Below are 16,305 nucleotides of genomic sequence, written 5' to 3' on the forward strand. Positions count from 1 at the left end.
CATCATGTAACCATGCCCTTGAAATCCTTTTGTCATTTCCATATGAGTGATCTGTCAATTAAAGCAGCAATGAATAGTGAATGATATAAAAAAGGACAATAGGTTTCAATAATTTACAATGCAGAATTAGATATTTTAAAATTTTATCAATTGAGCTAGGGGAACTAGGTTAGAGGAAATAGAGACAATAGCAACTCTATACATTGGTAAAAAAGAAAGTTTCAAATGCAATTTATATCAAGAGATCAATCAAATATGCCTCAATTCCAAACTAGTTGGGTTGGCTACATGAAGTAACTACATAAACAAATATATAGAGAAGTCTGGCCTATACAGTTCCAGCCTGCAGGCAAAGGGAAGATACTTTAGGATTAAACTTCGTATAATGTTAAGAAAAGCACAAGTATCTTTATTTGAAAGAAAACTTATACTCCCAAATAAAAAGCCAAAATATCATTAGTCAGCATTATACGGACGTCGGACTGTATTGAATGTCTGGAGCTCAGCACTACCAAGTCCCCTTTTCTTTTGTCTTGATGACTCAAAAGGATATATTGGCATCATACCAAGATCGTGTTAACTTCACAAAAGTTTGTAACATATTTTACCCAAAATTCTTTTGCTAGTGGATTGAGCATCGTTACAAGGCAGGATTTCATTCCATGACTGTGGATAACGGCACCTGCATTACGCATCTCATATGCCTGAGGAAAAAAAAGGAAGAAACTTACATCCTGTGACGTGAGTGATCCTTATCCCTGCCCCTTCTTATTACTATTGGTGACGTCGAGTGCTTAAGCGAGATCAGCAGTCTGGCAGGTCTTTGGACACTGGTCCTCCGTGAAGTAGAATAGTCAATCAAAAAGAAAAAAGAGAATTCGTTTATAGATCAACTAATATGAGATCACACTCTCCATTCCAAAGGAATCATGCCTTATCTGAGAAATTGCAGGCTACAACACTAATAATCCTGGGATCTGGCTGTTACTAGATTATTTAGAGAGAGATAGAATACGTTTAAAAGATGGCAGCAGAGAAATAGTAAGATGATATCGAGGTCAACCTGAGAGAAATGAAATATGCTAAGTTCGCTGAGCTAGCCAAAAACAAAGAAAGGACTACAGATAACATAACGATTACACTGTGAAAGAATAATCTACGATACAACAACAACATACTCAGTGTAATCCCACAAGTGGGGTCTGCGGACTGTAGTCGACCGTACCCCTACCTTGGAAGGTAGATAGGCTGTTTCAAGTATTTCAAACAGACGTAACTGCAAAACAATTATCCCCTGATAGAAGAAAAAAATAACTCTTTTTCCTATTCAACGATGAAGTTTAGACAGATTTGAATAATGCCAACTTTAATTATCTTCTGAATTATAATCGAAAAAACAATTTAACTTCCACTATACCTTAGTTCCAACAACTTTTCAAATTGGTAAAACTTCAATTTACAAGTGATATGTTGATGGTTTCAAGATCCATCAATAATGGAAAGAAATTGAAGTAGTTCCTCATCCTGATTTATGTGGTATTACTTTCGAAGTGGACAAAATGAGGAAAGCAAGAGTGAGATGATTCGAATATGTGAAGAGGAAGTGTGAGGATGTACCGATAAGGAGATGTGATAGATTACCAGTAGCAAGAGTTAGGAAAGGTAGAGGTAGGCCTAAGAAAAACTGGAGAGGCGATTAGACAAGACATGACACAACTTCAGTTGATTGAGGACATGACCTTAGATAGGAAGATATGTAGATCTGAGTGTTGTCGTACTTGTAGTAGTTTAATTTATTTGATGCTTGTAAAGTTTCCAACTTAGCACCTTTTTCTAGGGTGGCTGAGTTTTTATTGAATAGAACTGTTACTTGTCTCAAAAAGTAGTTTAATTTATGTATCACGTAATTTCTTTTTCTTCAGTGTGTTAATATCTATTGTTACACTTGTTTTGTACATTTGCTATTTTGTTGTCTCCTTTTCTTTTCCACGAGATACGTGTCACCTCCGACAAGAAGTAAAAAGTAACTGTACACCAAAGATAGGACATATTGGAAGAAACCAACTAGTGTTTTTTTCTCTGCCGGAATTTGATCTTAAGATCTCATGGTAACCACCTCGACATTTTCAACACAGAAATATATATATATATATATATATATATATATATATATATATATATATGTGTGTGCAAAGTACTTAAAAATTCTATAAAAGATAAAATTTTGAATCCAACATTTCAAAATGTGTAATGTATTCAGCAATCAAAACATGTTGAACCCCATAAAAATCAAATCTTGGAATAGGAATTGGGAAATTTTACCAGATCTAAGGCACAAGCAAATCCACCTTTGAGATCAAACAGCAGCTTTGATCTCTTTGTTTCTTTTTAAAGAAGCATAAGCAATTAATTATGCAATTTCTGTGGCCAGTGAATATACATAGGTTTGATATCAAACAACAGTAGTAAACATAGTAGATTATACAAGCGCAGAAGCAACACAATATATCAAATGGAGAAATATTACAGCCTATCTCAAACTCATTACAGGCCACATTGTGTCTCCAGCGGCTGGCAACTGTGGGCGAATCAGAGGAACCCGCTTCACAATAGAGAATGCTTCGTTAAGACGTGCAGCACGGCTGGTGAACTGAGAAACTTTCTTGTGATCCACAGTTACTTTGAGCTCCAATGGCTTGGTCTTTTTCTTCATCTTATACAATCTACGACCCAAAAGAACAAGAGCCATAGCAGCAGCAACAGAAAATGTCCACACAGGGCTAACTCTAAAAGCAGCACAATACTTGACAAGTTGTATTGGCACCTTCCACCAACACACTAGGTTCTTCTTTTGGTCCCCTGCATCCCTCTGTTCACCTTCAACATTTCCATTATGTTCGCCTTCAAAATTTCCATTATCCTGATTTTCTTCAACAGAAACCTCTTGTAGATGCCTATTTTGTCCAGCATCAGCACCAAATTTCATAGAATCCGGCAAAAATTCATCAACATTTTCACTTTTCATCTCTTCAAAAACCAATTCATTTTTACCCTCAACTTCACTGCCGGAATCCGACCAGAATTCGCGACAAGTATTCATGGTTAACTCGTTGTTTTCAGAACCGGGATCAATCCAACTCGGATTATCCGATTTTTCAGAGTCCTCCTCGCTTCCATCCGCACCAGTAAAGGTACTCATATACCTGATTTGAGAGTCTAGAGAGAAGTAATTGGGTTGAATCACACCGATCGTCTCAGATCCAACTTCATCGACACCGTTCGTGTTTTCGGCTGAACCGTCCGTAGCTAACGGTTCCGAGTCAGAAGCCCGGTTCGACGGAAGCATCTCCCAGTCTTGGATCTCCGCTGCCTCAACATCCATGTTGCTGATCAAACCCTAAATTTGGGAAAGAGATAGAGACGGGATGGGGAGAAAAGAAATATATCTAACCTTGTTGAGAAACACTAATTTATTTAATCGAATTTTAATGTGAATAATTAATATTGTTCGGGAATTTAAAAATAAATATAATTTAAATTTTATTAATTTCAATTAATAAAAATAATAATTTTTTTCATTGATACGTGGAGCTGATTATGATTGAAAAACTAGAAAAATAAATAAACAAGAGTTAGAAAGAGGGCCATTTGTCCAGATTTTTTTTGTACCACACAAGATGTTTCAATTTCTTTTCACCATTTTATTTTTTAATTTATTTTATTTCTGTCCCTTGTTACTTACTTATTCTTTACTTTCCGTTTCGATAGGAATTGCAATCTCGAGAAAATGGACTTCCGACATAATAAACAAATTGAAATTATTCTTTCCTTCCCGCAATCTTGAGAAAGTGGACTTACGACAATAGGTAAATAATGAACAAATCGAAAATCAATCTTTGTTCTGCACTCCACTTCGTTCCAATGACTTGAAACATGTATAAAGCACGAACTCTTAAGTGTGGACTGACATGCCAAACATACCAGGACTATCAAAAAGTCAATCGACACTGTGTCAGTAAAGAAAGAGCAGAACAAAGTGTTCACTTCTTTTTCGCGAGCTACCTCAAACTTCAGGAATTGTTCTCGTAATATAAAATTAATAACATCTCAATACAACCCAGAAAAAGCAGACTAGTTGACACTAATCTTAAGTCGCAACACACAGAAAGAAGATAAGACTCAATTGGCTCTACTTTTTTCGCTAGAGAAACGAACAATCAACTCCCAACTTTCTTTTATTATGTTAATGTTACACCATACATGGTAAAATGTTTACAGAATGACACATTCCATCTTTAGATCTCCGAAAATGATCTGAATGTCCTAAACCCGTGATTATCTGGAAGGGGTCCGTTTCCTGGTCTGATAGAGATTATCACTTCCAAACCTGGAGGAGTAGAAAGGGTAACAATGTCAGTGAAGCATATGCACATCTTTTTGGTGAAGTATAGCTTTTAACATAAGAAACATCCCACAGGCTCCGGCCGCACAAATTTGTCTAGATGAGCTCCTAGTTGGGATTGAGAGGAGGAATCACACCAAAAAATGGAAGTTCTAACATCCAAAATTGGCAACACAGTTGTTGGCCAAGCTACTCTCTTTTTTAATAACCAGAAATCCCCCAAGGCATTGGCATCACATGGTTTGAAACTCGGTAGATAATGCACACATCCCTCTTTCTTCCTCCACTTAAATACCAAGCTACTTTTTCAGCTAGTATTTGGTTTCATTGAAGAGTGAGAAACCTAGCAATATCATATAGAGAGTTGTTTTCATACAAAATGAGCTGGACATTACCTGCTGCCTTTGCAGCTGTAGCTTCTTGATAGACATCTGTCACAAACAAAATCTCGGATGGATTATCTACTCCCAACGACGCTGTAATTTCTGCGTAACTTTTTGTTTCTCTCTTGTTGCTACAACAGGAGAAGAAAGATGAATTACTTCAAATGACAAAAAGGACCAAAATATGAGAACCCACTGAAAGGTGGAAATTTACCCCACTGTCGTATCGAAAAATCCATAGAGAAATTTCCTCAGGTCTCCGTGTTTTGTGTGACCAAACAAAAGCCTCTGTGCCAATCTGCTGCCGCTAGAGTATATGTACACCTGAGAGAATAAAACTAGTTAATCTGACTAGTAGATGGAGCTTATAGACTTCATCATTACCACTTTATGATAATGAAGGAAGAAGAAGAAAGCATTTAAACCACACAGAACGCTGGAGCCTTTCATGAAGAAATGTTATTGTATCGATGAACATAATTGTTTGCAATAAAATTTGGATACAACTAGAGCATACTAAAATGAGAATGCAGTGTACAGAAACAAGGGAAATGTGAAAGAAACCTTGATGCCTAAAGCAGTCCATTTCTCAAGAGCTGCAGGCACATCATCAAAAACTAGTCCCTCTAACTCTTTGTTCTGGAACCCAGTTTGCCATATATGTCCCTGAGTATTAGAATATGAAATAAAGCACGGATTGTAAGAAACTATTAGATGACACCGTATAACATTTATCTTATTTGAGGGGCCTAGGTGAAATTTCACGCACAACTGTCCTCACCTGTAACTCTTTCAAGGCAGTAATCTTGCGATCAGCTTTAATCATAGCCTCAACATTAGCAACCGAAGCTGCAATTACCTCCATTTTTCCAGCATCGTCAGATGGGATACACACAGCACCAGCAACACCATTTTCCAGGTCTTGTTGCACCTGAAAGAACATCACAAAGGAGTATGATTTTTTTTAAAAAAAAAAAGCAGCACAAATATCTGTACTGTTTTATACTTTTAAAATCTGAAAGCAGACAGTTTTATGTGAGAAACACCAAGTGATGTCCTAGTAAGCAAAGGAAACTAGAGCATGTTGCGTATTAATAGTCTCAATGTATGAAACCACACATCTACACTGCGACCCTGTAATGGACACCCTCAAATTGGATCAGGATGAGCTTCCACTTCTCCAACCTCACATGCCAGCCCGCCCACCTACACAACTTCTCCGCTACCACTCTAATTACTAACCCCCCCCCCCTTCTTCTCAGCAATTCACAAACAAAATGACCCCTATCTGATATATTTGTCATTTTAGTGTCCTTTTAAGCATCGCTTAACATAGGTTTCAAAGAAAGACAAAGCATTGTAAACATAGCTCAAGCAATAAAATTCTGAATAGAAGCATGTATGATTGTATGCAAAGGTCAAGACATAATATGCTAATTAGTGTTTATGAAAAGAATTTCTATCGTGCTATTAGAAAATTCAAATAGGTGGTGCTGATGTAAATTGTAACGGGTGTCTAATGTTATCTAACATGAAATTCATGAAACCACATGAGCAACCAATCCAATAAGAAAAGAAAAGCACATATAAAAGTAGGCAAATGTGGTAATTGAAGCAGAAAATATTCCTATAAAAATGAGCATTATCAGGAAGAAATGTAGTGATAGTCTTTTTGCTTTAACACATATGATGCATAAATGCCAAAGGTGGAAACTTTTAAGTTGTCCATTAACATGCCAAAGAAAGCAAGACAAAAATGACTAGGTTGTGAATAACACTTTTGGGGGCCATTTGGTGGAACTTATTCAGCAGCTCCAAGGAGGTTGGATGTCATTCCTAGCCTGGCACAATCTTAGTCAATCTGGATTTGGATTTCTTATCAACTTTCCAGTGTTGTTACAGTTCAAAACAGACATGCAAACCACCATTATTACATAATAACATCTCACCACAATTTTTTCCAAGAAAAACGCTCAGCTCTTTTGAAGACCTTTCTCACAAAGCTATTTTCTCAGCAAGTTTACTTACTTGAGCACGTAATAACTTAATATCCTGTTGAGTTTCTGCTGAGTCATATGTTGCATCCAAATGTCTCCCAACATTATTACGTGCATAAGGGAATAGAACATCAGTAACAAATGATATTGGGGTAGTGGTTCCTTCAATATCCAAAATGATGCACCGCTGCAAGAAAGTATAAATATCACAATGCAAACAATGATAAGAACTCAACAGAAACACCTAAGCCACATAAACGTAAATCTTTAGATTTTCAAGAAAGTAAGAGGATAGTCTAAACTATTTAGGTGCTTACCCTTGATGGCTCTATGTTGCCATTTGGAGCAAGTGTAGATATTTTTGCATTCTGAATGGGACCATGGGTTGGTGTTGTCCAGTCAATTCCTAATTGATGAAGTTTAATTGCAGCATCGAAGAGGTAGTGGTAGCACTCAGACTAGAAGATAGCATGTCAGTTAGGAGAGTGCCAAATAAAACATAAATCTCAGATACATCAAACTTATTGATCTGAAGACTGTTTCCATATGTACATTCTTAAATAGACTATAAGATGTAGGTAGAAACTCCTTCAGAGGTCATCCTCAACTTACCAACACAAGTTAAGTTAATGATCTAAAATCTTCTACCTAACCATATCAAATCCTCCCCCTTCCCTCACCGGCTAACCCACCCCTAAACAAACAAAAAATAAGGGTAGTGTTAACTCATTCAATGAATTTTGCAAAGTAGCGTGTGACAAGATACCCTAGACGCAACATAACTATTATTCCTTTCGTCCCAATATATGTGGTACTATTTGACTAGGCACGGAATTAAAAAAAAGAAAGGAAGACTTTTGAAACTTGTGGTCTAAAACAAGCCTTAGATAAAATGAAAATTTTAAAGTTGAATTGTTTCTAAATATAGATGACATTCCTTCTGAGACGTGCTAAAACGGGAAGTATGCTAGAAAAAGGTAGTAGTAGTTCGTAAACACAATTAGAAGTGGACTGATATAATTCATGACCACAAACCTGTGTTTTAGCACTGATCCAAGAATCTCCCCATACATATATACCATGGTTGCGGACCAGCACAGCCGTTGTTTTTGGGTAAGCTTTGATCTGTTCAACATGGAAAAAAGTTCAATAGTTTCATATAGATGTAGAATCATCAGTAGATAAAGATTGAAAATCTTCAGTAAAATCTTCTTTCAAGGGTGGCTAATGGCATCAGGATAGAATCATCAGTAGATAAAGATTGAAAATCTTCAGTAAAATCTTCTTTCAAGGGTGGCTAACGGTATCAGGCATCTATCAAATCTGTCTCGCGAGAAAATAATGGATTCTTTTTTACAGGCTGATCCAAAAACAGAGGTATCCAAATATGCATCAAAAAGACCTTGTTTAGGTGTATATATCAAGCCTCACCTGAATTGCAGTATTGAAATATCATCTTAAAGCTTAGGGAAGCATTATAGAGAGTTTAAATTTAGGAGACGGTCAGAGGATATTATTGGATACCTAACCTTGTTATACAGTTAGTCTTCAGAATAAAATGGCTTTGGTCCTCTCTTTTACAATACTGATGGTCCCCTAGTTTGTGCACACCTCTTTCCATTCTTCCATTGCAAAAGTCTGGACCCCTATCCTTAAATGGTAGACAATTCCTTCCAAAAGCTAATATTAACAATACTACAACGAACTACACGTCTTAGTTGTGGGATTACACTGGGTATGTTGTTGTTGTTGTTATAACGAACTACACATCAATTCCAAATTAGTTGGAGGTGGCTATTTATATCCATTCGGAGGATTCATCATAGTTTGACTACTTTTAAGCTAACTGTTAACTTACCAGCAATACTTCTCTATCCTACTCACAGCGTAAAATATAACCTATCAAGTTTGCTCTTAAATCCTGGGGTAGTCAAATTTGGTTACACGAAGGAGTACTAATAGAACTGTATTTTTTTAATAAGACTAATAGAATTCTATTTAGGCACAAGCATTTTTGGGTGGATGTCTTCCTTACACGAATACTAGCTTTTATCATTTAAGGGAAACCATATATACAGCTAAAGTTACTTTTATTTTCTATATTAGTAATGATCAAGAACTTCTCATGCATAACTCCCCACTAATCCACAAAAAGACAGAGAGGGGGCGTTGACTTGCATCTCACCTCTAGTTTATTTAATGGACGTTGAGGCAGTTTTTTCATTTTTCTTGGTTCCTAGCTTCAGATGTGCCTAGTGTATTTTTGTATGTTATTTGCGCTAACTGTTTACTTCTAGACTGCTGTAGTGGACCCCTGACCATTTTGTGGTGATTAAGGGAGCTAAGTAGCATACATCTTGAACAATGTTTGGAACTTTAAAGTAGGATTATCATGGGCGTGGACTATTCTTTTTACTACAAATGGTAACACTTCAATTCTCAAAAAAATAATTACTAAAACCATTTTGTGTTGGTTAGTAATTAACCTGTATAGCTAGGATATGAAAGCACACTGCCAGATGAATGATGAAGGCAGAAAACTGGTTGACTTATAGATACGCATATGCTGAAGCTAATTAAGAGAACATCTAGTGTTTCCATTGAAGACAGGGAATTTGAAACTAGATCAAGATTGCTCTTACTAACCCAAAGTGGTGGGTAGCACCTCAAGGGCAGGGCCAGTAGGTCAGAGGTCTCCGTGCAAGGTAAACTTCAGTTACCAGTCATACAGATATAATAGCATATAATCCACAAAAAAAATATATGTTAAGAGCAGATAAAAGACTAATCTAGTGGAAAGTACGAGCATCATCGTGCTGAAAGTGTTCCCACTGCTTATTCACCATTGGCTTCCAAAGATGGAGGGAAGAAGTTACCAGTGTACTTTCTTCCATGTACTGTTACAACTACTTAAGAAATTCAGCAGTGAAGAGGAACCGCAGACAGTGACCAGATTTTGTGATGATAATATTTGGAAATTGAATGAGTGATAGTGATAACACTATATTTTGTGAATTTGCGAATTTGCAAGTGGGATCTGTTAGCACAATGTTTGGTGATCATAGCCAAACAAAAACAGGAATGAAGTTGATGTACTTATAGAAGTTTCAGTAAAAGCATCTAAAAACTAAGTTAAAGCAGCACTAAAAACCTAAGCAAGTGTAGATACACAATGGAAGGGTGTGACTTTTGAAGAGGAGACACATACAGCTTCAGCAAGAGATTCAGTGAGTTCTCTCTCATATGCAGTGTTCTCTATGATAGGAACCACAAGTTCGTCATAGTAACCATGCCCTTGAATTCCTTTTATCATTTCCATATGAGTGATCTGTCAATCAAAGCAACAATGAATAGTGAATAAGATGAAAAATAACAATAGGTTTCAGTAATTTACAATGCGGAATTAAATCTTTAAAATATTATCAATTGAGCTAGGGGAATTGGGTAGAGGATATAGAGACAATAGCAACTCTACACAATGGTAAAAAAGAAAGTTTCAAAAATGCAAATTATATCAAGAGATCAATCAATTATGCCTCAATTCCAAACTAGTTGTGTCAGCTACATGAAGTAACTGCATAAATAAATATATAAAGAAAGTCTGGCCTATACAGTTGCAGGCAAAGGGAAGATGCATTAGGATTACACTTTTAATAATGTTAGGAAAAGCAAAAGCCTAACTCTCAAATAAAAATCCAAAATATCAGTAGTCAGCGTTATACAGACTGTATTGAATGTTTGGAGCTCAGCATTACCGAGTCCACTTTTCTTTTTACTTGATGACTCAAAAAGATATTATCGGAATCAATCAAGATGGTGTTAACTTCACAAAATTTTGTAGCATGTTTACCCGAAATTCTTTTGCTAGTGGATTGAGCATCGTTACAAGGCAGGATTCCATTCCATGACTGTGGATAACAGCACCAGCATTACGCATCTCATATGCCTGAGGAAAGAAAAAAAGGAAGAAACTTACAATCCGTGAAGTAGAATAGTCAATCAAAAAGAAAAGGAGAATTCATTTATATATCAACTAATATGAGATCACATTCTCCATTCCAAAGGAGCCATGCTTTATCTGAGAAACTGTAGGCTACAACACGAATAATCCTGGGTCCTGGCTGTTACTAGATTATTTAGAGAGAGAAAAAATTTAAAAGATGGCAGCAGAGAATAGTAAAATGATACCGAGGTTAACCAGAAATGAAATATGCCAAATTCGTTGAGCTAAACAAAAACAAAGGACTTCAGATAATATAATGATTACACTGCGAAAGAACAATCTACAATACTACAACAATAACAACATACTCAGTGTAATCTAATCCCACAAGTGGGGTCAGGGGAGAGTAGTCAACCATACCCCTAACTTGGAAGGTAGTAAGGCTGTTTCTGATATTTCAAAATAGACATGACTGCAAAACAATTACCCCCGGGATAAAAATAGCATTTTTTCCTATTCAACTATGAAGTTTAGATAGCTGAGAATAAACGCCAACTTCAATTACTCTACTGAACTTTAACCAAAAACAACAATTCAACTTCCACTATACCTCAGTTCCACAACTTTTCAAATTGGTAAAACTTCAATCTGATCAAGATTATGGAAACCTTTATACCTTCATAAAAAGAGGAGCACAATCAGAACACTTGGGAGGTTTATGAGGGGTAGGTTTAGCCAACGGCGCAGATAAAATAGACCCATCTGATGACATAATATACATGTCCTCCTCCACCATCCTTTCCTTTTGCACCCCTAACAAAAAACCCATCAACAAAAAACTCAAAACAAACGAGAGAGAAAAACACCCAAATAATAAAAGAGTTGGGTAAGATCGTAAATGGGTTCTTACCGGAAGGAGACATAACGATAAGCTGTTGGGATTTAGGAACGGATTCATCATGTACTTTAATGGTGATGCTGCCGCCGGTGCCGGAAACCCATCCCTGATTGTAAAAATGACGGCAGAGCTCGGCGATTAAGGACTTTGTCTCTTTGACCTTGTCACCTTCCAAATATGCTTGAGAGTTGGTCGCCATTTTTAGAGCTCCGTTTACAGTCGATTGGGCTGCTGATGCTGCAGCCATTTTTGCTTTATTTTTTATTTATATGTGTAAGAGAAGAGAGGGAATAGATTCTTCGGAAAAGGTCTAAAATACGCTCAATTATGCGAATTATATAAAAATAGCCATGGTATATTATCTCCAACAGTCAAAAATATTAAAAATAAAAAATGGTCAAAAATATCTTGAATTATAGAAAAAGGTTTCAAAATATTCCTCATTTATTTTTTGGTTTAAAAATACCCTTCTATTCATTTTTTAATCTAAAAATACATTTCCATTCACCTTCTTAAAATTAACAACCCTCTTTTTATTTTTTATTTTTAAAAAATATTTCTAATGTGTCATGTTCTTATTGGATGAAATAAAAATTTCACATCTACTAAAAAAAATTATAATTTATCTAAATCAAAAACAATATACCACTTCAAGATCTCCTCCCCCCCCCCCTCCCCTGTTCCAATTTTTTTTCTTTTTTTTTAAAAAAGCTACATTGATAAACAAGACTAAAAAAATTTTATCCGGTTAAACAGAAAAAAAAAATTTAGTTCTTGGCTTGATTTTTCTTTTCTATTTAATAATACTGATTTTTTTACAATACGTAAAAATAAAATAACTAAAAGATTTTAGTTATACGTATAACTAAATTATTTTCTAGCTATTACAAGTTAATTAAAAATTATTTTAAACTAAATTAGTATTACAAGATTGTTAAAAATAAATAAATAAATATTTTAGTTTTTATAAGATAGTTTTTAGATAGTTATTGTATAACTACCTGTAATAATACGTATAACTAAAAGATTTTTTTAAAAAAAGTTTTTCAATTTTTTTCTCATGATTTATCCAAATCAAAACAATATACATGCTTGATGACCATAAAAAACTAAATTAAAAGAAAAAAGCTAGAGCAAATAAAAAAGTTATTTTTTTATATTTTTCTCCATGATTTATCCAAATCAAAACAATATTCTTCTTTATGATCCCAAAATAATTTATTTAAAAAAAAAAAAAACTACGGCAATAAAAAACTATTAGATTTTAAAAAAAATAAAATTGGGGTATTGAAGAGTTATATTATTTTTGGCTTAGATAAATTATATATTTTTTTAGTGGAGGTGAATTTTTTATTTAATCCACTAAGAAAATGACACATTATAAATATTTATAAAAAATAAAGAATAAAGAGAGGGTTGTTAGTTTCAAGGGTTATAGTGAGCCAAAAAAGTGAATGGAAATGTATTTTTAGATTAAAAGATGAATAGGAGGTATTTTTAGACCAAAAGGCGGATGAAGGATACTTTTAAACATTTTCCTATAGTTCAGGGGTATTTTGGCCCTTTTTTATTTTTAATATTTTTGACTGTTAGAGATAAGGGTAAAACAGACCTCAAAGATTGACGTCGGGGGCATTTTTGGCCCGATAGGTAGGCGAAGGGAATTTTTATATCAATTCGCATAGTTGAGAGGTATTTTAGGCCATTTTCCGTAGATTCTTATACGAAGGGGCATAGATATAGGAGGTTAGTTTGGTTAGGAACAAGTTATTCAGATTAATTATTCTGGAATTAATTATTTTGAGTTAAGATGAGATAATTTATTTACCATATATATGGGATAACTTATCCTATCATTATGGTATAAATGATGCAATAAGTTTTTTTTAACTTGTCAACCAAATAAGACACTAAAATTTTATTCCTAGATTATTTTTTTATCACATGACTATTTATATTTATCCCTTATACCAAACGACTCCTAAGGGTTATTTGGTTCAATAAGTTGGAATATTTTATTATTAAGTTTGAGATTAAGGATAGTCTGATAATTGATTAGAGTTAAAGCATTTATTAATAATATGTGTATTAATTACAAGAAATTTATGTATTATTTTATACAAATATTAATTATGTAAATTTAGTTATTCAATTTTTTAAATTATAAAATTAAATATCATATTAAGTGTGTTAAATTTTATACATAAAATAAATGCCACTAAATGAGTAAACATGCTAAATAATTATACAAAATTCAATACATGAATAATTTAACTTCTAACCATTTATCAAAGGACCTTAAATTTAATAATTTGGAATTGAAGAGTACTTTTTTTTCTTATTGATTTCACAAAATAATACTAGAAAAATGGAATTGACATGATGATCTATGTTTCACATGTGGGAATATCAGATTGATACAAAAATAATTGTAGTAATAGTCATTTGAATTAGAGTGGTTAGGGTTCAATCTAATCGAGACTGGTGTTAGGTGAGTATATATATACAAGGGATCCACTTTTAAAAAGGCACGTTATTATATTTATGTTCATTCAAATTGCGTGCACTTCCTACAAACGTTTTTCAAGGCGTGGGTCATGTGATCCATTGTGTCTAGTGCTGTCAAAATTGAGATTGCCTCAATTCAACCTTTGAATTAAATGGTTGGATTAAATTTTTTCTGTCTATTTAGAAACAAGGTTTTTTTTAGCTCAGTTTTATTTGACCCGCCAGCTTGGTACGCTTAATTCGCGAGCCTCAGAATTTAGTCTGTGGGTCGTGAATTTTAAAAATATTTACTATATGTATTTTAAGTAGTATTTTATTTTATCAAATCTTCTGCAACTAGACAATTGAAATTATTATAATTATGAATCTTTGACCCTTTTTACTCTTGTCTTTATGCCTAATTTTTCGTTTCTTCTTTCTTGTTTAGTTTATGAAAAAAAAAATGATCATATAATATATGTTGTTCTGATGAAACCTATTAATGTTGATTATTGTATCTTGCTTATTCTATTATTTTGTCAATATTCCACTAAAGTTTGTGCAACTCATGATCATGTGAATTTTTGATGTATTGGTATTGTGTTCATCAATGTCCGATAGTCTTTCTAAGATGACAATTTTATCCATCTTTTGATTTAAGGGTCAATCCGTCCCAACCTGTAGCCCGCTCAGGGTTGGGTTGCGCTGCTATTTTATAGGTTCTTTAGTTAAAAGGGTCAGTTCGTCCTAACTCATTTAACTCGCTAGCCCCAAACCCAACCCATTTTGACAGCTATAATTGTGTCCCATCATAACTCAACATTTAATCAAGTATGTCAGTTATTTTTTTTGAATACGAGCTTTAGTAAATAATATCATGTCAATTTTTCAATATATATATATTTTTTTGAAGAGATCACGAATTCATGTATCCCATTTTTAATCTATAAATTCTCCCATGCGGAGGGCAGAAAAAGATTCAACCAAGCTACTTTCAGTAAAAATCATACTCCATCTGTTCACGTTTCTATTTATTTGTTGACTGATTTTGACTTGGAGAGAAGTTTGAAAATATGAAGAATAATTGTGAACAGTTAGCATTCAAAAGTTGCCAAAAAAGGAACATTCTTTTTTAGACGGACTGAAAAGGAAAGTAAGACAAATAAATTAAAACGAATAAAATATTACATAAAAATAAATTTATATTATATAAATTTCGTTGGCTTAAGTGATCGATGACCCTTAAAAATTGTCCACAAAATTCACTTATACACATTAACCTAGTTTACATATTGAAATTTGAACACTTCTACCCTTCAAAATATACTTACTAGATACTTAATTTTCAACCGTGTATAATTTATACTAAACTATATATACTGACTTATCATACGATAAGTGTATATGTAAACACACATAAATATTATAAAGTGTTGAAAAAGAATAAAATTAAAAAGGAAGAAGAAGTACTACGAGAATCTGTAATGATATTATTTCACCAATTTACAAATTCTTCACCACCATAGAATCATCTTCTAATGATGGCACAAAAGTATACAATGTAAACATCATGAAAGGAAGTTAAAATAATATATGAAATGGACAAACAAACGCTTCTTAATTTAGAAGATTTGTATCCATTCCATGTTTATGTTAGTATATATATATATAGTCGCAATTAAAAGACGAAATGTTCACCGAGTATTAATTAATTTATATTATTTAATTTTTTGCGAGACTCACAAATTATGTTTTTTTTATTCCATGATTGCATGATACAACATTTATGTTGTACCATGCAACAGGAATAAAACGTTTTAACGACGTTTGCATCTGGTGATTTTACTGCAGCCTCGTCTATAAGGCCGAATCTTCTGCATGCGCGTGCACTGGTAGTAAGATGCGCCGCGACGATTGCAGGGGATGCCGTTCTTTGCCATCGCCCGATAACTAATGTGGTCCCGGCTATTGAGGGCCCTACGGGCTGACTCTGTCGGCATCATCATCTCTTCATCCTCGAACAATGTGTCCCCGATACGGCCTGTAGTCAGTTCATCAAATCCGCCGCTAGTACTGTGGCCGAGTGTACTGACTACAGGATCGTTGAAGTGGGAGGAGGACAATGAGGACTCTGCCATCATGGCGAATGCCAGGGTGGCAAGGAGCATGAAAACAAAGATTGGTCGAATGGCCAT

General features: G+C 34.4%; 3 protein-coding genes across 3 annotated transcripts; all 3 read right to left on the reverse strand.

Annotated features, from left to right (window-relative positions):
* Nucleotides 1-2,399: 2,399 nt before the first annotated feature.
* LOC129892531 (uncharacterized) lies at nucleotides 2,400-3,461 on the reverse strand. The gene has a single exon (XM_055968118.1). It carries the CDS (start codon nucleotides 3,380-3,382, stop codon nucleotides 2,531-2,533), a length of 852 nt encoding a protein of 283 aa, XP_055824093.1. The 5' UTR covers nucleotides 3,383-3,461; the 3' UTR covers nucleotides 2,400-2,530.
* A 598-nt stretch (nucleotides 3,462-4,059) lies between these two features.
* LOC129892532 (probable bifunctional methylthioribulose-1-phosphate dehydratase/enolase-phosphatase E1 1) lies at nucleotides 4,060-11,941 on the reverse strand. The gene is made up of 12 exons (XM_055968119.1): nucleotides 11,636-11,941; nucleotides 11,402-11,538; nucleotides 10,633-10,728; nucleotides 9,991-10,110; nucleotides 7,818-7,907; nucleotides 7,100-7,240; nucleotides 6,814-6,969; nucleotides 5,567-5,716; nucleotides 5,350-5,451; nucleotides 5,000-5,109; nucleotides 4,798-4,916; nucleotides 4,060-4,387 (listed from the first exon to the last, which is right to left on the reverse strand). The coding sequence occupies exons 1-12, from the start codon at nucleotides 11,868-11,870 to the stop codon at nucleotides 4,296-4,298; spliced, it is 1,548 nt and encodes a 515-aa protein (XP_055824094.1). The 5' UTR covers nucleotides 11,871-11,941; the 3' UTR covers nucleotides 4,060-4,295.
* Nucleotides 11,942-15,927: 3,986 nt separating this feature from the next.
* LOC129891825 (protein RALF-like 22) lies at nucleotides 15,928-16,305 on the reverse strand. Its single transcript, XM_055967311.1, has one exon. The coding sequence runs from the start codon at nucleotides 16,303-16,305 to the stop codon at nucleotides 15,928-15,930; it is 378 nt and encodes a 125-aa protein (XP_055823286.1).

This window comes from Solanum dulcamara, chromosome 6, assembly GCF_947179165.1.
Source record: "Solanum dulcamara chromosome 6, daSolDulc1.2, whole genome shotgun sequence".
In the NCBI taxonomy this organism is placed as follows: domain Eukaryota; kingdom Viridiplantae; phylum Streptophyta; class Magnoliopsida; order Solanales; family Solanaceae; genus Solanum; species Solanum dulcamara.